General features: G+C 59.4%; 1 protein-coding gene across 3 annotated transcripts; it reads right to left on the reverse strand.

Moving 5' to 3' along the window:
- Window positions 1–24,349, reverse strand: LOC109256151 (PI-PLC X domain-containing protein 1-like). Of its 3 annotated transcripts, none has more exons than XM_053891620.1 (7): window positions 24,304–24,349; window positions 19,934–20,071; window positions 15,854–15,990; window positions 11,161–11,289; window positions 10,145–10,300; window positions 7,762–7,945; window positions 1–1,339 (listed from the first exon to the last, which is right to left on the reverse strand). In XM_053891620.1, the coding sequence occupies exons 2-7, from the start codon at window positions 20,049–20,051 to the stop codon at window positions 1,101–1,103; spliced, it is 963 nt and encodes a 320-aa protein (XP_053747595.1). In that variant the 5' UTR covers window positions 20,052–20,071; window positions 24,304–24,349; the 3' UTR covers window positions 1–1,100. The 3 variants fall into 3 exon arrangements, with proteins under 3 accessions (XP_053747595.1, XP_053747594.1, XP_053747596.1); XM_053891619.1 differs by lacking the exon at window positions 24,304–24,349 and adding an exon at window positions 24,106–24,137; XM_053891621.1 differs by lacking the exon at window positions 24,304–24,349 and adding an exon at window positions 17,777–18,099 and having other exon boundaries at window positions 19,934–20,046.
- Window positions 24,350–24,587: the final 238 nt, after the last annotated feature.

The following is a 24,587-nucleotide window of genomic DNA, read 5'->3' on the forward strand; positions in this document are numbered from 1 at the left end:
TTCATCTGACGCACTTTATTGCAGTTTCGCTGGACCGAAACCCACAGTATCTCCAGCGCGTGCCCGTGTCGGCTCAGGGGTCGGCTCGAAGCCCAGGCATGTGGGCTTGGCGAGCGCGGGCTGGATGATGGCGTTGCTTTGCTCGCATACAGCGTGTGCTCCCGAGCCCGTCGTTGCCGTCTCTGATTAGGAATCCGCTAGCCCTGAGGGGGGGAGCCGCAAGGCCCCCAGACGCCAGAGCGCCACGAACAGAGAAAAGAACAAAATAGAGTTTGCATCTCGGGCAAATAGAGACAGACAGACGGACAGACAGACCCTAAGAAACCACAGAACAAGGATGTTGGAAAACTGACCACTGCCCAACGTGGTCCTGGGAGAGGAGTGGCACGTGTGTCAGAGAGGGGAAACCCCAGCACCACTTGGCCTAATTTCCGGGGACGCCTGAAGGTGGCCTCCTGGCGGGCCCCGGGATGCCACGGCAGCGCCCAGGGTGGGCACCCAGCTGCCCGTCACGCGTGCGGGCCCACACTGGCTCGAAGAGAGCGCCAGGGAGGCGTCTGGAAAGTGAGGGAGTGAGTGCCAAACACGTCCTTCGAGGGCCCTCTGCTCCTTCCATCCCTGTGGGAAAAGCCAGAGTAGAAGCAGCCCCAGGAACCGTGGCCTGGGGACAAGCAAACGTGCGGTGGTTTCATCGGAAACAACAGTATCTCTTCCCCGTTTTAGTGGTTTTCTCCGTGGATCGGACATGCCCAGTCCTACCCCACAGACACGGTACTTTCGGGCTTTATGCAGCTCTGGGAAAGTGTCATAGGTCATCCTGCTGCTGCCACAGCCCCAGGCGAGGGGATGCCCCACGGCAGCCACGGCACCCGCCCACGGCAGCCACGGCTGCAGCTAAACCTGAAGAAGCAGATCCCAGGTTCCGGGTCCTTCTTCCTCTGAGGATACGAGCACACGTCTCTGCTGGTCACCAGCGTGTGCTTTCCACTGCCGCCTCCAGGAGCCGCGAGGCTGGGTGTCACCTGCGGGGGCGCTCCGTGGATGGGGGAAGGTGGACCCTGCCCCACGTCCCCCCCCCCCACCTGTGCCCGTGCTCCGTGTCAGCATCGCAGCAGCTTGTCGTTGAGCCTGATGACGTCGCTGACAAACGTGTCCGCCCCGATGAAGTCCCCCGCGATGATGTTGGTGCACCGCACGCCCGGCCCAGGGCACTGCTCACGCACCCACGCGCGCAGGTACGGCAGGTTGGGGAGCGTCATCTTCTCCAAGGACTCGGACGGGTGCGCCAGGATGTACGTCAGGTTCTCCGTCAGGTTGATGCCCGCCACGAACAGCCCGCCTGGAACAGGAAGGAGAGGAAGCTGGTGCCACGGCCGTCAGGCTCCCCCGGCCCTCGTGTCCACACGCTTCTGAGCACAGACTCTCAGAGCCACGTGCAGATTAGGGTTCCGACGGCAGGGACACACGTGTCCACATCAGTGCCAGACTCCTGCCACCCAGCATGGGGACAGATAATGTCCGCAGGGACGTGCATGTCTTGATTCCCGTGTGGTGGACGGAATAACGTCCCCAGAGATGACCATGCCCCGACCCCCCACATGACGGGCACACTCATGTCCCCACAGACGTCCACCCCTTGACCCTGAGCGGCGGACACACGAATGTCCCCAGAGATGTCCCACGTGCTGGACGGAATAGTGTCCCCAGCGACGTGCACGTCCCACCCGTGTGCTGGACACAATAACCACTATTTGTCACAGCGGCAAATGGACACTCACACACCGCGTGTCAGCCAGTAGATTTCGGGGGGGGGGGGTGGCCCAGAATCCTCAGACACATCGCAGAATCTCTGGGAGGGGCTCAGCCCCTGTGTGGGTGGGAACCCCTGGACAAAGGTGTGGGAGCCCCCCACCCCCACCACAGGCGGGTTGGCAGGCGGCCACGGTCAGACGTTCAGTGTCTCCGCCGACGGTTTTCCTTCTAACCCTCAGAGCGCACGCTTGTCAACCGGAGAAACACGAGAGCTCGAGATACCACGTCCCAACCTGCTTCTCGGGTGGCCTTGGCGCGGGGCCTTATGTCCGTCTCTCGGGTTACAACATGGCTTCTGAAACAGGTTTGTGAGCACACAGAGGCGTGACGGTGCGAGCAGGAGGCATGCTCGGAGTGTGTGGGTGCGTGCGGAGCCCGTGTGGGTGTGTGTGGAGCCTGTGTGTGTGTAGAGGGCGTGTGGGTGCGTGTAGAGCGCGTGGGTGCGTCTAGAGCGCGTGTGGGTGTGTGTGGAGCCTGTGTGTGTGTAGAGGGCGTGTGGGTGCGTGTAGAGCGCGTGGGTGCGTCTAGAGCGCGTGTGGGTGTGTGGAGCCTGTGTGTGTGTAGAGGGCGTGTGGGTGTGTGTAGAGCGCGTGGGTGCGTCTAGAGGGCGTGTGGGTGCGTGTGCAACACATGTGGGTGTGTGTGGAGCCTGTGTGTGTGTAGAGGGCGCGTGGGTGCGTGTAGAGCGCGTGTGGGTGCGTGTGCAACGCATGTGGGTGTGTGTGAAGCGCGTGTGGGTGCGTGTACACCTCGTGGGGTGCACGCAGAGCGTGTGAGTGCGTGTGGATGCTTGTGGAGCGCATGTGGGTCGGGCACCGCCCGCGTGGGCGCGTGTGCAGCACGTGTGGGAGTGTGTACCGCGCGTGTGGGCGCGAGCACCGCACACTGCCCGCGACGCGTGTCGCACAGCTGCAGAGCAGAGCCGGGGCAGGCCGTGGACCCGAGGCTCCGCACCTCGCTACCGATACCACAGGTGCGCGTCCACGTACGTACACACACGTAGCTGTCTCCTGGATGTGCGTACGTGCGTACGTGCGTCTGTACGTGACGTGGGGAATTAAAGCAAAAAGGAAACGCAGACACAATGGAATTTCTTACATCCCGCAGCCCACTGACGATCACTGGACAGCGCTCGCCGAGTCCGCGATTTCTCCGGGAACGTCCTCTGTCCTAACGTGCAGGCTTCGCTAGAGGGAAAAGCACCCGTAGCCTGACGCCAGCCGGGCCTCCAGGATCCCTGAGGGTCCCTGAGCTCCCTTAGCATACGACTAAAGCCCTTCTGGGCGCTTCCCTTGACCTCACCGCCCCCTGCTCACGAGTGTATAACCAGCCTGTCCTCCATCCCAGACCAGCACTTCCCGCCCACGGCCCGGTCCCTGCGCTTTAATAAAGCCACCTGTTGCACCAAAAACGTCTCGACAATGCTCGCTGGGCTGCCGGCTCCGAGCCCCAACATTTTCCACATCAGCCCGGACCTAAGCGGCCCTGGCAGGATGTGTCTGGCCCAGGCCAGCAAACTCCCTTGCGATAATTGTGTAGACAGGCGTCCTCCAGGTGGCACCCAGGCCGTCCTAGCAAAGGGGACGCTGACCCTGTCTGTTCCTCGTCAAACAGACGCAGGGGCTACTCCCGAAGTCATTTCCCGGGATAACGGCCGCGATCATCGGAGCCAGCTGTGGTTAGTCTGCCTCGGGACGGGGACTTTCTGGAATGTTCCCAAGCAGCTGTGAAAACAGCACGCGTCCACTGTGGTGGAAAACCCCACGGGGTCTGCTCATCTGTCCGAGCCTACGAGGCTTAGAGTCCATCGGGAACCCCTTTCCCTGCCTTCTGGGGCGTCTCTCCTCTTTTGCCTCTGCTCCTTATTTTGCACCACCATGGGTGGTCCAGTTCCTGGCCCACCACCGGTTCCTGGCCCAGCTCGGAGCCCGGGCTCCCCCTCCCCTCCCGCAAGGAGCAAACACCAGCCCCGGACTCACAGCGCCCACTTCAGAGATCCCTGCTCGACAGTGGGGAACGAGCTGATTGACTTTCAAATGGACACAAACGGAATATAATTCGGTATTTAAACGAATTTAAATTTGTCCGTTTACTTAAGATGCACCTGTCTTTAGACTCATGAGCCTTAAATACCACGCTGCTATTCTATTCGGGCTCACTAAAGGTGAGGTCAGGTCGTGTTATCTCTGTCGCAACTGGTCAGCAAAAAGACGACCTAAAATGATGCTTGATTTCTGTCTCCGTTTTCACGGGTGTTGTTAACATAGCTGGCAAAGTCTGTGGTGACCCGAGACTTTTAAAGCTTTGCTGCGATGACAAATTGGACTGAATTCCTTGGACATCCAGACCTTTCCCTAATAGGACGTGGCCCTGAAGCATGGATTGATTACTGAACGTAGGTTTGTGGTTTTTTGGCTTCTTATTGCAGAGAAACTCAGGGCATTTAAATCTGCTGGAAAACATGCTTTGTGCTTAAATGTTTTCATTTAATTTGTGCTTTAAATTTTAGATTCATAAATCTGCCATCTAGAGACTTCTGGCTGAACAGTTTGCAATTGGTTACCAGTTAATTTCCACTGGAGACTGAGGTTTCTAACACGAAAAATTCTGCTAAATGGGGAGCCCCGGGGGGCTCAGTCGGTTAAGCGTCTGGCTTCGGCTCAGGTCATGATCGCGCGGTTCGTGGGTTCAAGCCCCACATCGGGCTCACGGCTCTCAGCACAGAGCCTGGAGCCGGCTTCACATCCTCTGTCTTCCTCTCTCTCTGTCCCTCCCCCACTCACAGTCCTTCTCAAAAATAAATAAACATTTTTGAAAATGCTGCTAAATGTAATTAACCCTGATGGAAATAAGGGAAACAACACTGGATGAAAAAAAAGGTGTAGAGGGTTTAAGAAGGGAAATCTTTGGAAAGGAATTTTGTGTGTGGTCAGGACTAAAGTTGAAATCCATGGATTTTTCTTATGTGTATTTATTTTGATGGGGCGCCTGGGTGGCTCAGTCGGTTGAGCGTCCCACTTCACCTCAGGTCACGATCTCGCGGTCCGTGGGTTCGAGCCCCGCATCGGGCTCTGGGCTGATGGCTCGGAGCCTGGAGCCTGCTTCCGATTCTGTGTCTCCCTCTCTCTCTGCCCCTCCCCCGTTCATGCTGTGTCTCTCTGTCTCAAAAATAAATAAACGTTAAAAATAATATTTTGAGAGAGAGAGAGACGCCCCACACTGTCAGCACAGAGCCCGATGTGGGGCTCAAACTCACAAACTGTGAGATCATGACGTGAGTTGAAACCAAGAGCGGGAGTCTCAACCAACTGAGCCACCCAGGCGCCCCATAATGAGGGGATTTTAAAAGTACACTGGTATAAGTTTGAAATTCTGATTTCTCTGTTATAAAAAAGGACTTTTTTTGGATTGTTAGCCTGCTTTTGATAAGAACATGTAAACAAAGGTTTTTTTTTTTTCTGTTACCTGCTAAGAAAGCCAGTTTCTACATTTTCTGTTTATCAGGTCTTTCTTTGATTACTTAAATCTCAGTGTTAAAAGAGCTAAGTTTTGCTAATAACTGCATAACCCTACACACTTGCCTTTGCAATCTTTTACTGCCTCCTTGGTTAAATAAATAACTTTGTGATGCTAGGTAATCCTATTAAGGCCTGTGCTTTGTAACTTCTTTAAGGCTTTTTAAACAAACTTCCCCAAGATTTAAATTGTAAATAAAGTCTTTCTGACCAATTAGATTTGCTTCTTTGGTACCTTAGGTGACTCAGGAAGCATCATTAAATAAAGAATAGGTCTTAGGGCAAATGCTAGAACTATTCTGGAGACTATGCAATTCCTAAAGTGTTTTGTGTTTTTTTTTTTTAAGTTTATTTGCTTTTTGCACCAGCGAGCTTGAGCAGGGGAGGGTCGAAATCAAGAGTCGACACTCATCCCACTCATCCGACCGAAATGACTTAGCCACCCAGGTGCCCTGAAATTCCTAAAGTTTTAATGTTTTGTTATGAGGCCATTGCTTGATATTCTGATTACTGATGTGTTCGGTGTCACAGAAATAGCCGAATTTCCCTGCCAGCTACGTTGTAATCTCTCATCAGATCTTTAACCGTGTCCCTTTCCGAGTCTTTCCTCATTTATCGTTATTCTCTTGTGACGATGGGTTTCATCTGCAAGGGAATTCGTAAAAAGGGCTTTTGACAAATACAGGTTTTTGACATGGGTAAAATCCTAAAACTGAAATTGGTAAAAATTCCCAGAACTAACCAAAAACGTTTGCTCTTCCAGATTAAGGAAACTTTCTCCTGAGAGATCTATGAGTTACAGGAATATGATAAAGTTTTAATTTGTGAACAGACTAAAGCTTCTAACTTTTCTCTCTCCCTGAACCCTCTGAAATTCACAAACCCTCAGTGAGTCTTCTTTCTTTCCTGGCAATGAGAATCATTTACATAAGTTCGATAAGACCCGTTCTTGTCCCAGGACGCCATTGGGACCACTGGTTATTTTACGAAGGCTTTGACCGGAATGTCCTATTTGCGAGTGACCTGTGTAAACTCACGTAGGACCAGACAGCTCTAAGGAACTAAGGTTGACTTTACGAAACACGGAGCCATCGAGCCCCTTGGAAACGTTGGCCGGGTACCTGCTCCCAGAGCTCCCAGCAGCCTCACCAGGCGAGTACAGGTCACTTCCTGGCAGGTGCAGGAACCTCAGGATATTTGGGGACCTCGTGACCAGGAGTTGGCCCCATTCTACAGGTACAGCAGGCAGGTCTGACGGAAGTACTTGCCTTGGCTTCTGGCCTGGAGAAGCTATGCTTGGTTCAGTTGAGAGATTGCTTACGAAATTCGCAAAGCAAATTTTGAAAAATCTGTATGGCTTATCACTATTCCTGCTGAGGTGATGTAAATAATTAGGCCAAGTTTATTAGCACTGGATTCGGTTTACAAACAGATGAGTCTTGACTTGGCTACTTCTCCAAATGAGGGTAATTGCAGGGAAAAATTATGTTTCAACAACACGTCTTTGTAAATACTAATTTTTTTTTTTTTTAGTTTTTTTGTTTTTTTTTTTTGTTTCTATTTTTACGTCTAGATTGAGAGAGAGAGTTGGGGCGGGCACAGGGAGAGAGACTGAGAATCCCCTCAGTCGGTGAGTTCGAGCCCCGCGTCGGGCTCTGTGCTGTGCCGACAGCTCAGAGCCTGGAGCCTGTTTCGGATTCTGTGTCTCCCTCCCTCTGACCCTCCCCCATTCACGCTCTGTCTCTCTCGGTCTCAAAAATAAACGTTTAAAAAAAAAAAAAACCCAAAGATCTAAGTGTCAACATTGTTCAGGGGGGAAAGATGTGGGAAACAAAGGCAGAAATGCGGATTAAATGTCCTTATAACCTGCGGCCATGGGCGAACTCTTGACAGCCTCAGAGTGAAACATCTCTCCAGCAACTCCCTACCCTCTTAAAGTTCATGCGTTGCTAGAGGGCAAATGACCTTAGCTCGACAATAGCCAGGCCTCCAGCCTCCCGAGTCCTCGTTAGCATAGGAAAGTCCTTCTGGAACTTCCTTCCCTTCACCTCCCCCACCTCCCAAGTATCAGTCACCCCTCACAACCCCGTTCCGCCCACAGTCCTGTCCCCCCGCGGTAATAAAAGCACCTGTTTGCACCCAAGACAGCGCAACAATCCTCTTTCTTGGCCGTCGGCTCAGAACCCCAACACTTCAAACCGCGTCGTGTGTATGGACTTATCTGTACCTCTGAGCATCCGTGCACACATGTACACGTACCCACGTACAGACACGTGCGCACAGCCACACACGTGTCCGTATATGTTACGCGCGCGCGCACACACACGCTACATGACTTCTAAAGTTCTTCCCTAAGAGCCGAAAGCAAACCTGTGAGTGATCACGTGTGTGTGAGCCCTGCAGGTGCCATGTGTGACCGACCCACACTGCTCACCTGGGCGGCCACACCTCTTCATGTGCTCCAGGTAGTGGATGAGCTCCTGGGGTTTCACCTGGTCCCCCCACCAGTAGGGGATCCCAGGCCACAGCTCCCTGTGCCGGCTCACGACACTCGCCTCCTCGTAGGACAGAATGACCTGCTGGCCGCGTGTCCACAGCTGGTTCAATGTCGGCACCTCCTGGAGAGGAAGGAGGAGTAGCGGGCACCTGAGAGAGACTGGTCGGGGAGTGTGAGAGACTGACGGTGGAGGATGGGGGTGAGAGACTGATGGTGGAGGATCGGGTGTGTGAGAGAGACCTGATGGTGGAGGATGGGGGTGAGAGACTGATGGTGGAAGATGAGGGTGTCTGAGAGAGACTGATGGTGGAGAGAGGGTGAGAAAGACTGACGGTGGAAGATGGGGGTAAGAGACTGATGGTGGAGGATGGGGGAGTGTGAGAGACTGATGGTGGAAGATGAGGGTGTCTGAGAGAGACTGATGGTGGAGAGAGGGTGAGAAAGACTGACGGTGGAAGATGGGGGTGAGAGACTGATGGTGGAGGATGAGGGTGTCTGAGAGAGATTGATGGTGGAGAGAGGGTGAGAAAGACTGATGGTGGAAGATGGGGGTGAGAGACTGATGGTGGAGGATGGGGGAGTGTGAGAGACTGATGGTGGAGGATCGGGGAGTGAAACAGACTGATGGTGGAGGATGGGGGTGAGAGAGACTGATGGAGGATCGGGTGTGTGAGAGACCTGATGGTGGAGGATGGGGGTGAGAGACTGATGGTGGACGATGGGGGAGTGTGAGAGACTGATGGTGGAGGATTGGAGAGTGAAACAGACTGATGGTGGAGGATCGGGGTGTCTGAGAGCAACGGTGGTCGGTTATCACGGTGTCTGAGAGACGCAGGGATGTGGCATCATTTGGGTGCCTGTAGTAGGGACATGGGGGGGGTGGGCAGGCAGCATCTACAACTGCTCCTTGGCCTCTGGAATGTCTGTGACCCAGACAGAAGTGTTACCAACAGCACCCTGAGCTCACGCTGTCCCCCCAGAGGCCCCGCCCGTCAAATAGCCAGGTGTGTCAGGAAGGTCAAGCACGTGTTACTACAAGGACCAGTGCTCGAAGGACCAGTGATTTTGCACGTGGATGTCCCACCCTCTTCCGTCTCCCCTCTGTGACGTTCCCTCTGGAGACTCAGCCTGGCGGTCTGTCCCCTAACAGCTGCTCCTGCCACCTTCCCTCAGAAGCCCCCAGCACCTGGGTGCCCTGGGTCACAGCAGCCCCACTGTCTTGTTTTGGCCCCAGACCAGGCTCATGGGACGAACTTGGAGAAACGCCCAACAGAGTGATGTAAAATGGACCCCAAATGGATATGGAGTTAACTTTTCAGCTTCCCGGAGACCCAGGGAGGGTCACTCCAGCCGTCGCCAGCAAATGGCACCAATTATCTGGATCACAAAGACCAGGTGTGTTGTGGGCTCGACCGTGTCCCCTCTGAATTCTTAAGTTGAAGTCCTCACCCCGATACCCCAGAACGTGACTGTATTTGGAGGTGGGGTCTTGAAGTAGATAATGAAGGTAAAATCAGATCATTAGGATGAGCCCTGATCCAATAGGACTGGAGAAGGGCGGATGAAGACACAGACGTGCCGAGAGGGACGACCACGTGAGGACACAGGGGGAAGACGGGTCTACACGCCCAGGAGACAGGCCTCGGCCCTGCCTGGACCTCAGACTCCCAGCCTCGTCCCCGCCTGGACCTCACACTCCCAGGCTGTGTACGTGGCACAGTGGTGCAAGGGGCACTCTGTGGGCGGGGGGTGGGCAGTGGTCTTTCTCCTTGGGCGCATCACAGAGACCACTCCAGCAGCGCCCCCACCCCCAGCACCGGAATTATCTCACCATCATGCACAGCAGAAGCAAGCACGCAGGGGAGTCTACAATCATACTCCTGCCCCCCACCTGCGCCAAAGGGGGCCTTCGTGTCCCCAAGGATGTTGTTGATGAATCATACTCCTGCCCCCCACCTGCGCCAAAGGAGCCCTTCTTACCCCTCGGGGACACAGCGTGTCCCCAAGGATGTTGTTGATGAATCGTACTCCTGCCCCCCACCTGCGCCAAAGGAGCCCTTCCTACCCCTCGGGGACACAGCGTGTCCCCAAGGATGTTGTTGATGAATCGTACTCCTGCCCCCCACCTGCGCCAAAGGAGCCCTTCCTACCCCTCGGGGACACAGTGTGTCCCCAAGGATGTTGTTGATGAATCGTACTCCTGCCCCCCACCTGCTCCAAAGGGGCCCTTCCTACCCCTCGGGGACACAGCGTGTCCCCAAGGATGTTGTTGATGAATCGTATTCCTGCCCCCCACCTGCGCCAAAGGGGCCCTTCCTACCCCTCGGGGACACAGCATGTCCCCAAAGATGTTGTTGATACAGGCCACTAGGTACTCATGCAGGTTGTCTGTCAGGCCGTCGAAGTCCCTGCAGGCCAGGATGACCACCTCCTGGGGGTGGCTCTCCAGCCACTCTGAGATCTCCGTGAGGGTGTCCTGCACAAGAGAGAGAGGGGCTCAGTCGGACCGTCCCGAGGGGGGCCAGGAAGCTGAGGACACTCCCACAGGCCCAAGGGCCTTCCGCAAACAGAACCCACTGGGCAAACGGGCCTGGGTCCTGGGCCAACAAATAGCCAATGCAGCCTCACCAACGACCGCCGGGCCGCCAGCCATTATGCTCAGGGAGAAGCATACGCCTGCGTGTGTGTGTGTGTGTGTGTGTGTGTGTGTAGTCATGTGTGTGCACCCTCACTGCACAGGGCACCGTGTGTGCAAAGGTGTGAAGTCTGCAAGTGCAGGGAACACGCAAAGCCCGGCAAATGGCATGTGGAGTGAGGTCCCCGGAATGGTGTCACCCGGGCCCAGGCGTCCTGGACGGCTGGGGGGAGTCAGGCTGAGCGGGACGGTGACTCCTCATATTCGGACTTCAGAGCCACGCAGCTTGTGGCGGAGGAGACAGTGCAAGACGCCCCAGGCCCCAACCAAAGGCAGGAAGACAAGCGGCCCCAGGTTTGCAAAACCCAGGAGGTCAAGAGTCGTAACCTCCGACTGCTGGACCCCACAAGGGTGCGCATCACCGCGTGCAGGCCTCCCCGCGGCAGCCCTCCAGCACCCCAGCCCCTCCCTGCGCCAGCCGCCCCGCCCCCCCTCCGCGACCTCGCACTCCTCCCCTCCCCCCTTCTCCCGCGCCCCCCCTCCTCAACCCCGTGACCCCCTGCACCCCCCACACCTCCACCAGCGCAGTCGAGTACACCATCCCCCTCCCCCGCCCCCCCGCACTCCCCCCGCCCCCCACCTCCCCCCCCACTCTCCCCCCACCTCCCCCTCCCCCTCCGCCCCCCCCCCCCCCCCCGCACCTCCACCAGCGCAGTCGTGTACACCATGTGCACGAAGTGCAGGTTGTTCTCCGAACCCTCCGGCAGGTGTGCGACCCGCAGGTCCAGGTACCGCACCCCGGCGTCCAGCTGCTCCGTGACACCCAGCACCTGCGGACAGAGCTCCGTCGTCGCTGCTGGGGGCCGTGGGGCTCCCGCCTCGGCTCACCGCCCCCGTCCAGGGCTCGCGGTCCGGCCGCAGATGCCCCCCTCTGGGCCACGCTGTCTGAGGTCGAATCGAGAGCTGTTCCAGGTTCTGGCTGCGGTCCGGACGCCGCGCACGCCTGGCACTCGGGCACATGCTTTCGGGTGACACTGGCCACGGTGAGCCACAGACGGAGCCTGGGGAGGCCCTGTCCTGCCGTCCACGCCCCCTCGGCGCTGCCCTGCAGGGTCCCGCCTCCCCCTCGGCCCGGGGCGGGCACCGGGAAGGAACGCTCTCTGGGCCTCAGCAGCCCTGAGCCAGGCCCCCAGGGCCGCACCCGCACCCTTGGAGGTCAGGATGCGCGGAGGAGGGTCAGCGGAGGTGGGCACCGTCCCCACGCCGCAAACAGCAGGAGGACAGGCAGGAAGGAATCCAATCCAGAGAGGGTAAAGCAGGGAAAGGCCGCACCCTCCCACACAACGTGACAATGGAAAAAGCGAGAGTTAACGTGAAAGTAATTTGTACATCCTTGCGGCCCTGCAGGGAGCCAGGGTCCCTCCTGTGAGCCCCCCTGTGGAAACATGCAGCACTCGGGTTCAGGAGGCTACCTAGAGGCTTTCGTGTCCCCTACTGTGTGTGTGTGGGGCGGGGGGCGAGGTCCAGCCAGGTGCGCCCCCCTCTCCCCCCACCGTGCAGAACCACCTGCGAGGGGCCTTGACGCCCAGGTCGGCCCTCGCTCAGGGACCCCAAGCTCTCTGCAGGAGCGGACCCCAGGGAGAGGAAAGCACCCAGCTGGCTACTCCCCGGGGCGCAGGCTTGTGCCTCAGGTGGGCTGAGGTCGTGGACGGACAGGACTGAGAAGTGAACATTTTCTCCCGTAAAACACCCCTTCCCACGCGTATGGTGTCTTTTCAGAACGTAAACTAGGTGCTCGTGGTGTCAGCATTAGTAAAGCCGTGGGATCTGAGGAGGTCGTCACAGGACGCACGCGCGGTCTGACCGCCCAGGGCGGATCCCTGCCTACACCTGGGGACGCAACGAGGGGGCTGCGGCCGAGAACCTCCCTGGAGCTGGATGGGGCGTTCCTGCCCCTTCCCCTCAGTATGTGAACTACAAACTTAACATGATGCCCTCCCCGGTGCTTCTTCCCTGAACGGTGTGCATTGGCGATGACACCGTGTGACCTGGGACGTTCTGCAGAAACTCAGGGTGTGCACACCTTCCCGGCAGTGGATGCACCCCATATGCTTTCCTGTGGCCGGTGCTTATGAACCAGCGGTTCTGGTTATTTCCTCAACCGATTCCCTGGAGGCACCCAGACTTTACAACAGCATACCCCCCACCCAGACCTCCTCATGGCCCCCAGCACCATGAGACCCCAGCACCACGGGGACCCAGCACCACGAGACCCCAGCGCTGTAAGGCCCAGCACAAGGAGACCCCAGCACTGACAGACCCAGCACTGTGGGGACCCAGCACTGTGGGACCCCAGCACCGTCCAGGCCCCCAGCACTGCTGGGACCCATCACCACTCAGGACCCCAGCATCACAGGCCCCCAGCACCATGGGACCCAGGACCACGAGACCCCAGCACTATAGGGCCCAGCACAAGGAGACCCCAGCACTGAGAGACCCAGCCCTGTGGGGACCCAGCACTGTCCAGGACCCCAGCACTGCTGGGACCAATCACCACTCAGGACCCTAGCACCACGGGACCCCACCACCACGTAGGACCCAGCACCATGGGGACCCAGCACCACGAGACCCCAGCACTGAGAAACCAACACTTTGGGGACCCCAGAACCGTGGGACACGGCACTGTGGGGACCCAGCACCCAGGATGCTAGCACTGTGGGGACCCAGCACCCAGGACCCCAGCACTGCGTGCCCCCAGCACTGTGGGACCCCAGCACCGTCCAGGACCCCAGCACTGCTGGGACCCATCACCACTCAGGACCCTAGCACCACAGGACCCCACCACCACGTAGGACCCAGCACCATGGGGACCCAGCACCATGAGACCCCAGCACTGAGAAACCAACACTTTGGGGACCCCAGAACCATGGGACACGGCACTGTGGGGACCCAGCACCCCAGCACTGTGTGCCCCCAGCCCCGCCCAGGACCCCAGCACTGCTGGGACCCATCACCACTCAGGACCCCAGCATCACAGGCCCCCAGCACCAGGGGACCCAGAACCACCCAGGACCCCAGCGCTGCGGGGACCCAGCTCGGTGGGACCCCAGCATCTTGGGACCCCAGCACCGCGGGACCCCATCTCCGGGACGGCAGCGAACCCGCTGACCCCTCCCGCAGGGCTCTGTGGTGACATTTCAGGCTGGCCAGTGCAAGCACCTCACACAAGTAGGGAATCTGGTTTCTCCACATTCCAGACAGGCAGGTCCCCAGAGGGATTCCTGCTGCCCTCGTGACTTGAATTCACAGAGCCCGGGACTGGGGCCTCCGGGAACCCGGAGTTTCCAATGCACACGTCCAGGGAGCGGAGAATTCGGACCCCTGAGCCCCCCACAAGCGGCGGTGGGGGGCTGGGCTGCTCCCCAGGTGGGTCCTGCCTTGCTGCCAGAACCTGGAACCATCACGTGCCTCTCCTCCCTCACTGACACTGTGCGGTGACAGCCATACGGCCAGCTGCCTGCCCCTCCCCCACCGGGATGCCCCAGGTCACCCTGGGTCTGCTCTCCCCACCCCCCCACCGGGAACCTCCAGGTCACCCTGGGTCTGCTCTCCCCACCCCCCCACCGGGAGCCTCCGGGTCACCCCACCCCCCACCAGGGTGCCCTGGGTCTCCCTGAGTCTGCTCTCCCCATTCCCCAGCAGGACGCCCCGGGTCACCCTGGGTCTGCTCTCCCCACCCCCCACCGGGACCCTCTGGGTCACCCCACCCCACACCAGGATGCCCTGGGTCTCCCTGAGTCTGCTCTCCCTACCCCCAACCAGGACGCCACGGGTCACCCTAGGTCTGCTCTCCCTACCCTCCACCGGGAACCTCCAGGTCACCCTGGGTCTGCTCTCCCCACCCCCCCACCGGGAACCTCCAGGTCACCCTGGGTCTGCTCTCCCCACCCCCCCACCGGGAACCTCCAGGTCACCCTGGGTCTGCTCTCCCCACCCCCCCCACCGGGAGCCTCCGGGTCACCCCACCCCCCACCAGGGTGCCCTGGGTCTCCCTGAGTCTGCTCTCCCCATCACCCACCAGGACGCCACGGGTCACCCTAGGTCTGCTCTCCCTACCCTCCACCGGGACCCTCCGGGTCACCCCACCCCCCACCGAGACGCCCCAGGTCACCCTGGGTCTGCTCTCCCCGCCCCCCACCGGGACCCTCCGGGTCACCCCACCCCCCACCAGGGTGCCCTGGGTCTCCCTGAGTCTGCTCTCCCCATCACCCACCAGGACGCCACGGGTCACCCTAGGTCTGCTCTCCCTACCCTCCACCGGGACCCTCCGGGTCACCCCACCCCCCACCGAGACGCCCCAGGTCACCCTGGGTCTGCTCTCCCCGCCCCCCACCGGGACCCTCCGGGTCACCCCACCTCCCACCAGGGTGCCCTGGGTCTCCCTGAGTCTGCTCTCCCCACCCCCCACCAGGACGCCCCGGGTCACCCTGGGTCTGCTCTCCCCACCCCCCACCGGGAACCTCCAGGTCACCCTGGGTCTGCTCTCCCCACCCCCCACCGGGACCCTCTGGGTCACCCCACCCCACACCAGGATGCCCTGGGTCACCCCACCCCCCACCAGGATGCCCTGGGTCTCCCTGAGTCTGCTCTCCCTACTCCCCACCAGGATGCCCCGGGTCACTCTGGGTCTGCTCTCCCCACCCCCCACCGGGACCCTCTGGGTCACCCCACCCCCCACCAGGATGCCCTGGGTCTCCCTGAGTCTGCTCTCCCTACCCCCCACCAGGATGCCACGGGTCACCCTAGGTCTGCTCTCCCTACCCTCCACCGGGACCCTCTGGGTCACCCCACCCCCCACCGGGACGCCCCAGGTGACCCTCAGACTGCACATCACCCGGACCTTCCTCTCCATGTACACCCTACCCCAGGACGACCCCCCCACCCCAGTGCTCACAATGCCCTCGGACCCCCAGGAACAGAGGCCTCGGCAGGGAGTTTGAGCAAACCCCAATCAGACAGGAGAGACTGACCCCTCCCAGGACGTGGGGACCCGGCCCCGCCTGCCCTGTCCCTCCCTGAGCATTCAGGGCAGAAACCTGTCATTGTGGGTTCTTTCTCCTCCTTTTCAAACGTGTGCACGTCTCTAAACAGGCCTCTGGACGACGGCACGGCCCAGAGGAGGTTCCCCAGGACTGGGGGCTCTGAAGTGGGATCCCGTGCGGGCCTGCCTCCAGCCGGCAAAACACCTCACAAAGACACGGGGACGTGCGTTGCTTGTGGCTGCTGGGCTGGGTTGGCCGGACGTCTGTTTTCAATAGTGTTTCCCCTGCCAGGGAGGGCACCCACCCGGCAGATGGCACTGATCGGCCGGCCCCAGGGCCCCGCGCCCCTCACCTGGGTGGTGGACCACTTGAGCACGAAGGGGCGTGTGATGCAGGGAAGGACCTTGCCCAGCAGCTGCAGCAGCCGGGACTGGCTCTGTGCAATGGGCGACTTCTTGTCCAAGCAGTACGTCATGGTGTCGTGACTCCCTGCAAGCAAACCCGAGGGGACTTTGCACCCGGGAGCCCCCTCCGCCGGGCGCCCCGGGAGCCCCCTCCACCGGGCGCCCCGTGCCCGGCAGTGGGTACTGCTCCAAACTCATGCCCACCGTGCCGATGGGACAGGGTCGTCCAGGACCAGGGTGGCCCTAAACCTGGGTGTCCTTGTAAGGGACACAAGAGGAGAGACACAGACACAGAGGAGATGCCACAGGACACCACGCGGTTCCTCGCGGGGAACACCGCCCCTGGTTTCGGGGACCTTCCCGTGCCAAGCGATCCTCATCCAGCAGAGCCACCAACGTGCCCCCCTGACCTGGAGAAACACCCCCATGTCCGTCCGCACTGACGTCCGTGAAGGTTTTCCAGAAACTCTTGAAGAAGAAAGGGGCACGTTTACTGGGTGCGAACGTTCGCCTGTTGTACAGGGACGTCCGTATAAATAAGCACAAATACGTATAAATAAGCGAAGCTGCCAGAATCGCTGAGACCCGGTGCTGCTGATTCCACAGATCAACGCACCAGAGCGCTGACTTCAAAGACGGACGCAGTTTTGCGCATCTAAGGTGTTATAACGGAGGCGTTCTGCTCGCTGGACAAAGTCAGTGAGCACCGAGATCGGGAGACATTCCTGGGCCCTGTGTCCCATCCAGCGGAACCCACGATGTTTACAGGCTTAGCTGGAAAAACGAAGCCGTCCTGCTCTGTCGGAATGTGCCAGGAAATCTTTCTGAGGACAATCCCGAACGTATGAAAGGAGAAGACAGAGGCTGGAGGCAGCAGAGAAAAGAGAAAGGGATTCCCCCTGGGGCTTCCGGAAGGAGCCGGGCCTGCGGGCACTGAAAGGTCACACCCGTGCAGATTTCTGGCCCCAGAGCTGTGAGTTCACACAGCTGTTTGGAACCACACAGATTGTGGCCCTTTGTTACAGCGGCCCCAGGACACTTTCACAGCCACCTGGACACGGCGCCTTGGGGACTAGGGGCCCTTTCCCCTGTGGTGCTGGGGCGTCCCCTACCGCCCACAGCTGCCCCCCCGCTCCCCGGATCTGACCTCTAAGGGAGCTACTCTCCCACACGCTCCCCAGAGGCCACCTGCTTCTGCGGGGCACGGAGGGGAGGGGACGGGCCTGAAGAAGGGCATGCCCTGGGCCCTTGGTGGCTGTTCGTCCCAGAAGAGTTCCCTGCAGATCCCCTGGAACCACCAGGAAACCGCCTCCCACAAGGAAAATGGCCCCAGGGCAAACTGGAAACCCTGTGATTCGGATCACCAGGGAGTGAGAGCACAGTGACACCTCTCTCCTCGAGTGGGTGTGGCCAGGGGGTCCTGACACCGATGACGGGGGCGTGGCCATACGGCATGACATGAAGGCAGAGGGCAGTGGGAGGGCTCCCCTCCCACCACCCGGTCAAGAGTCCAAGACTCAGGATGCGCCTGGAGAAGCTTGCGATGGGGAAGTGGACGGTCCCCAAGCCCAGTGACAGTCCTCACTTACATACACTCCTATACGAATGTCAGCGGAGGGCACACAGCCAGTAAGACGATACTGTGGCTCCATATTTGCTGATACAGAAAATGCAGACAATATTATGCTCAGTGAAAACGTAGATCAAAAATTGTACCGTTGGGCCTTCTTTTCGTTTATAGTATATATCTTTATATATAAAAATGGATTATCCCTATATGTAAATGGATTCACATATATATTATAATATAGAACTACAAACTGCAGGCAAATCTATATACGTCACGGAGAATGTAATTTTTTTTAACTTACACGTTTGCATTTGTCTGCAATTATTATGTATTGGCTATATGAGTTTTTTGTGGCTCCCTTAACAAAGTGGGAGGCTTCAAAGAACAAAAATTAATTGTATCCCAGCTCTGGCGGCCAGAAGTCTGATACCCAGGCAGGGCAGGACCACTGAGATCCAAGGGGGCGGGACCAAAGTCCCTCCAGAGGCTCCAGCAGACGGTCCTTCCTGCCTCTTCCAGCTTCTGGGGCTCCAGGGGTCCCTGGGCTGGTGGGCCCGTCCTCCTCATCTCTGCCTCTGTCTTCACGTGGCTTCTCCTCTGTGTCTGTGTCTCCCCTTCTGTCTCCTACAAGGACACCTGCCATGGGATTCAGGGCCACCCTGACCCAGGATGGGCTCATCTCAGAGCCTTCACTTACTCACGTCGGCAAACACCCTATTTCCACATAAGGCCCCGTTCTGAGGCTATGCGGGACGTGAGTTTGTAGGCACTGGTCAGTGCCTAGAATCGGGTTTGTGTGGTCACCCCTCGGGCCCAGCGGGGACACAGCCTGACCCCCAGGGACTCTCTCTCGTCTGTGAAGTCATTCGGGTGTTGGGACTCGGGCCACTGTGGGAGTCCAGCTGACAAACAACAGACAGCCATCTGGGAAATAACCAGACTGGGTCCTGCCCCATCAAGAGAAACTGCATTCGAATCAAGGATTTAAACGTTTTTGAGAAGTCTTCGTAAAATCCCAAAGGAAAGCACTAGGACAGGGTGAAAACGTGGCTCAATCTGAAAAACTACAAAAATGTACCCAGGTGAGAAACCTGCTTATTTTTGAGGGAGGATCTCCAGATACCGCACGTGCACGGACGTGGAGACACGGAGTGGGTCCACTACAGCCCTTCGTTTTTGCAAAAACAAAAGGCTGGTAATGCCCACATGCTCATCAGTGGGGAGTGGCGGCCACTGGTCCCGGGGCCACTGGAGCCGCAAGGGCCCAGACGGAGCCCAGCAGGACTCAGGGACACCAGGTCGTGCCCCACGCAGGCCTGGCAGGCGTCCCGGAGAGAGGGGTTCTGTCCCCAGGAGGGGGGTTCTGTCCCCAGAGAGGGGGGGGGACTCTGTCCCCAGAGGGGGGATTCTGTTCTCAGAAGGGAGGGTTCTGTCCCCAGAGGGGGGGTTCTGTCCCTGCTGCCCCTCTGCCCTCAGCCCCTCTCTCCCTCCCCTGCACTCCCAGCCCTCCTAGACTGGGCCTGACCTGCCAGCCAGCTGCTCTGGCCACACCAGACCTAGGGTCCCACAGGTCCTGTGATAGGGACGGCTCACGGCCAGCTGGCGGCTTGAGGTGCCCCGCAGGAACGCAGTGCTCGGTCCTTACAGCTGAAGGGCTAGCGGGTTCCCTACACAGAGGGACAGACTGGCGGGGGAGCAGTACCCCAAATCCCTATGCCATCACATCTCCCCTCAGCCACACTCCCTGGGACTATGCACGTGCTTGCTGGGCCACATCAGAATGAAGGAGACGGAGAAGGGAAGACGGTCATTTGGTGCATGTGTGTGCATGTGGTGTGTGTGTGCCTGTGTGTCTGTGTGTACATGCATGTGCATGCGTATTTGTGCCTGTATCATGTGTATGTGTGTGTGTATCACATCCATGTGTGTATGCCTGTATTGTGTGCACGTGTGTGTATATGTGTGACTGCATTGTGTGCGTGTGTGCACACATGCGTGTCTGTATTGTGTGCGTGTGTGTGCCTGTACTATGTGCATGCATGTGTACACGTGTCTGTCTTATGTGCATGTGTGTCTGTATCATGTTCTCGCATGCATGTGCCTGTACTGTCTGCGTGTGTGTGCACGCATGTGTGTCTGTATTATGTGCATGTGTGCGTGTCTGTGTACATGTGTGTGCACGTGTGCACATGCGTGCCTGTTTCTGTGTGCATGTGTATGTGTCGGTCTTGTGTCCATACGTGTGTGCGTGCGTGTGTGCATGTGTATGTGTGCTGTATTGTGTGCATGCGTGTGTGCCTATACTGTGTGCATGTGTGTGCACGCATGAGTGTCTGTGTTGTGTGTGTGCGTGTGTGTGCCTATATTGCGTGCATGCATGCATGGTTCCTGTGGTTTCCGTGCACTCAGGCCCCACCCCATGGCCGGCCGTGCCCCTGGGGGACGCAGAAGCCCTCACCTGGGATGGACAGGTGGTGCAGAGGCACGTCCCAGAGCAGGGGGCACAGCGCCGACATCCAGTCTGCATTTGTGCCGCAGCTCTGGAAGTTGCCAGAAGCGCTTACCTGTCCGCCCATCAGGGGCCACTCGCTGCAACCTGAGGAAGGAAACAAAGTTTTGCTGATGTAAACCAAAGGGCCCAGAGCCACTCTCCTGGGGGGCGCTGGTGAAGAGTGCATCCTACCCCCTGCTGGTGCCCCCTGCTCCAGTCTTGCACTAATCCCTCCACCCCGCCACCCCCGCCGCACAGAGGGGCTCACACGCCAGTCGGCCAGGTCTGTGGCTGCAGGGCTTCAATCCTGGGGGTGGTGGTGCCTTGGGGGCCCAGGTCAGCACCCTGCCCTCTGCCTCCCTGGGTTGGGGTGCTGGGCTGTGGTGCAGGGAATCTGAGATCTGTTCCCACGGAAGCCAGTGCTCCCTTAGAAGCAATGGGGAGACGTCTGGGGCTAGGGGAGAGGAGGGGGTGTCTCCTGGTCCTTAACCTACGGCCCTGGCCACCGTCTTCCCAGCATCTGCCAGGCGAGGAACACGCACGGGGTGTAATTTACTCTCAGGATAAGCCGACGAGGTGGGCACAAGACATCGCCTGCCCAGAAAAGGAGCCCCAAAGACAGGAGCCCATCCTGGGTTGAGCTGTGACCCGCGACCAGATTCCCACGTGGCCCCTTCCCCCAGCACGTCTCCAGCCGTGGAAGCTCTGTACGTACAGTGAGGGGGTGAAACTTGGCTTCCCTGGAAATAAGCCACTTCACCCTAAGGGTTATTTTGAGCAGAAGGAGACTGAAGAAAAGCAGAAACAAGAAAAACTCTCCTCCCTCCTCGTCTAACCCTAACCCTAACCCTAACCCTCGCCTGCAAGCAGGCATAAATTTCCCTCTGTGCAGCCGTCCCCTTCCATCCCCTGTACCCGGAAGGGGAGGGCACCGCCCCCCTAGGTCTGCACAGCTAGCCTCAAGGAGTAACACTGACCCTGCCCTTAGCCTCCCCCAGCCGGCTACCTTCTCGGGACTTAGGGTCCCTACAACCCCCAGCCCTTTCACTCTGGCTTGTCAATTCCACACAAATTCATCAACCTTTGGTGAAATGGCAGATAAGGCCTAACGTCCAACTGTCTCCCTGGGTCCACTCCTCTTCTGGGAAGGCCTCTACAAACATCCAGAATAAACCCTGTCCCCTGTCCATCTGTCTTCTGTCATTTCACTTATTTATTTATTTATAACGTAAGCTGTGCACCCGACATGGGGCTTGAACCAACGACTCCGGGGTCCAGGGGGCATGCTCCACTGACTGAGCCAGCCAGATGCTCCCCTCTGTGGTCATCTTATCTAATTTTATTTTTAACTTTATTTAATTTATTTATTTTGAGAGAGAGAGAGAGAGAGGGAGGGAGAGAGAGAATCACAAGCAGGATTCACACTGTCAGCGCAGAGCCTGATGCGAGGGTCAAACTCACAAACCAGGAAATTGTGACGTAAGCTGATGCTCAATCGACTGAGCCACACAGGGGCCCCTCTTTGTCATTTTAAAATATATTTTTTTAAGTTTTTATTTATTTTTGATACAGAGGGAGACAGAGCATGAGCAAGGGAGGGGCAGAGAGAGAGGGAGACACAGAATCGGAAGCAAGCTCCAGGAGCCTGACGCGGGGCTTGAACTCACAGACGGAGATCATGACCTGAGCTGAAGTCAGATGCTTAACCGACTGAGCCACCCAGGCACCCCCCCTCTTTGTCATTTTAATTTGCAGGTCTTGGTCCAAGAATCTAAGAGTTTAGAAAAAAATTTGTTCCTTGTCTACACTGTGTCGAGTGCACCAACAGCCAACAGTAGAGTATTGATTCTCATTCTGCCTCGGCAGACAAAAGCCCAATCCCTAACCCTAACCCTACCCCCGCCCATAAGAGGGGGTCCTAGAGCTAGCACCCCTGCCATCCATCTTCCCTCATGGTGGGTCCCAGGGCTCTCCCAGCTCACACCCAGTCCCTGCAGGAGTGTCCCTGCAGGAGTGAGTGTGGGACCCCGGCCCTCCTGCAGGGGCAGCAAACATCCAGGTGGTCTGGGGCTGGCCTATGCACACAGGAGACATTCCTCAAGGCACTGTGCCATCCAGGGGCAGATGGGCCACCGCCTGCCCTCCGGCCATGCAGGTGTCTGGAAAGTGGGCAGATCAGGGGCCGTGTAGCCCCAGCCTCAGGACCCCCTATATGTGTCGGTGGACCTCATCTGGGAGTGTGGTCAGCCCCAGCTAGGACACACAGAGCAGGGGCTGTGGCTATGCCTCTCCCAGCTGCCGCCCAGGGGGCCTCATCACACCCAACTGAGCCCTCCCCAGTCCCATCCCAGCAGGGCCCACGTCTCAATGGCCCCAGGAAGAGGCGCCTTGGGTGAACCCTGAGATCTGCCAGGGGCTCACCATTTTGCTTCCAAGGAAAACCACTCTGTGAGTTTCAGCTGACAGGTAACGAACCCCCCCCCCAAGAATGTGCCCTGGGGCATTAGGGTTCCTACCAGCTGGAGGGAGCAACAGACCCCAGAGAAACTGCCCAACGGGGCACTAGTTTGTCTGCGTGAAGGCAGTTTCCATGTAGACGTGAAATGTCCACCTGAAGAGATGCCTCTGCCCCCGCACCTGGGAGAGCTCCTCAGTGCCCCACCCCCCCAAGTCCCCTCCTCCGAGCCCAGCCCCTGGGGAAGGTCGTGGGAGCACCAGCACCCCGAGTCCTCTCTGGAGCCCAGCCCCAGGGGAAGGTCCTGGGAGCACCAGAACTCCCAGTCTCCTCCGCCAAGCCTAGCCCCTGCGAGAGTTCCTGGGAGCACCAGCACCCCAAGTCGCCTCCGCTGAGCCCAGTCCCTGGGAAACGGTCTGGGAGCACCAGCACCCCAAGTCCCCTCCGCCGACCCCAGACCCTGGTAGAGATCCTGGGTGCCCCTGCACCCCGAGTCCCCTCCGCCGAGCCCAGCCCCTGGGGAAGGTCCTGCGAGCACCAGCACCCCGAGTCCCCTCTGCCGACGCCAGGCCCTGGGAGAGATCCTGGGCGTCCCAGCACCCCAAGTCCCCTCCGCCGACACCAGCCCCTGGGAGAGATCCTGGGGGCCCCAGCACCCGGAGTCCCCTCTGCCGAGCCCAGCCCCTGGGGAAGGTCCTGCAAGCACTAGCACCCCGAGTCCCCTCTGCCGACCCCAGCCCCTGGGAGACATCCTGGGCACCCGGCACCCCGAGTCCTCTCCAAAGCCCAGCCCCTGGGAAGGCCCTGGGAGCACCAGCATCCCGAGTCCCCTCCGCCGACCCCAGGCCCCGGAAGAGATCCTGGGAGCACCAGCACCCCGAGTGCCCTCCACCGACCCCAGCCCCTGGAAGAGATCCTGGGAGCACCAGCACCCCGAGTCTCCTCTGCCGAGCCAGCCCCTGGGAGGTCTTGGATCCCCAGCATCCTGAGTCCCCTCTGCCGAGCCCAGCCCCTGGGAGGGGTCTGGGAGCACCAGCACCACAAGTCCCCTCAGCCGAGCCCAGCCCCTGGGAAGGTCCCCTCGACAGCTGGACAGCCTCCACCCTCTCTGATCACATCAAGGCAGGGCTCAGGGGTGCCCTGGGAAGGACGGGGGTGATTGCACAAAACCCGGGTGAGGGCAGGTTTGCAGGCTCCCGGCCCAAGCAGGTGAGACACAGCAGCCTCCCACTCGTGAGCCTTCGGGGAGGTGGCTCCGTGTCCCCGCGGCGCATCCGGAGGTGGTGGCTGGCGACAGTCACACTCAGGAAATAGCTCTTAGGTGAATAAAAGGACGGACGTGCCGCCGGCAAACCCGCGTGACATTCTGTCCCGTTCACGGGCCCCCAACGCTCCCCGACCCGCCTGCGCGCACGCAGGCTCTGCCCCAGCCCCAAGGACCCGCGATGACACCTGGGGCGCTAAGTCCTGCGCCAGCGGCAGAGCAGGGTCTGAGGACGCACCGGCATCCGCCGCCCTCACCACCCCGGAGCGGGTCAGCGCTGACCACGGCGAGTTCCCGCGGCCGCGGAGCCCGGAGTCGAGCCTGTGGCGGCCCCTCCTGATAACCCTTCCCGTCCGGTCCGGAGGACGTGCCGTGCCCCTCTCCCGCCCCAGGCCGGGACCCCACCCCCGCTGTCCCCACCTGTCCCCACTGTCCCCGCAGGGACCCGCGACCCGCCCGGAGGCGCTCACCGCGCGCCGCAGACTCTCCAGCGGACTTTCCGCCGAGGCCGGAGTACAAGACGCGCCCCGCCCGAGCCCCAGGCCGGGACCCCCCACCCCGTCCCCACCTGTCCCCACTGTCCCCGCAGGGACCCGCGACCCGCCCGGAGGCACTCACCGCGCGCCGCAGACTCGCCAGCGGACTTTCCGGCGAGGCGGCCTCCCCCAGCCGCGGAGTCAAGCACTTCCTAAAATGCTCTGGCCTCGCCATTGGACGCCGGGAACCCCCGCCCCCGCGAGGAGGAGGGGCCGCCTCCAGACAGTCACGCCCAACCCCACACGGGCCCCAGGCTGCAGCCCCCACGTCCCAGCAGGACCCCTGCGGGGAGGGCGGGGCGCGGCGGGAGGGGGGCGTGCCCCACACGTCCCGGGCAGCCCCACCTGCAGGGACCAGACCCTCCC

The sequence above is a fragment of the Panthera pardus genome, unplaced genomic scaffold, assembly GCF_024362965.1.
Source record: "Panthera pardus isolate Hobbes unplaced genomic scaffold, ASM2436296v1 HiC_scaffold_27, whole genome shotgun sequence".
In the NCBI taxonomy this organism is placed as follows: domain Eukaryota; kingdom Metazoa; phylum Chordata; class Mammalia; order Carnivora; family Felidae; genus Panthera; species Panthera pardus.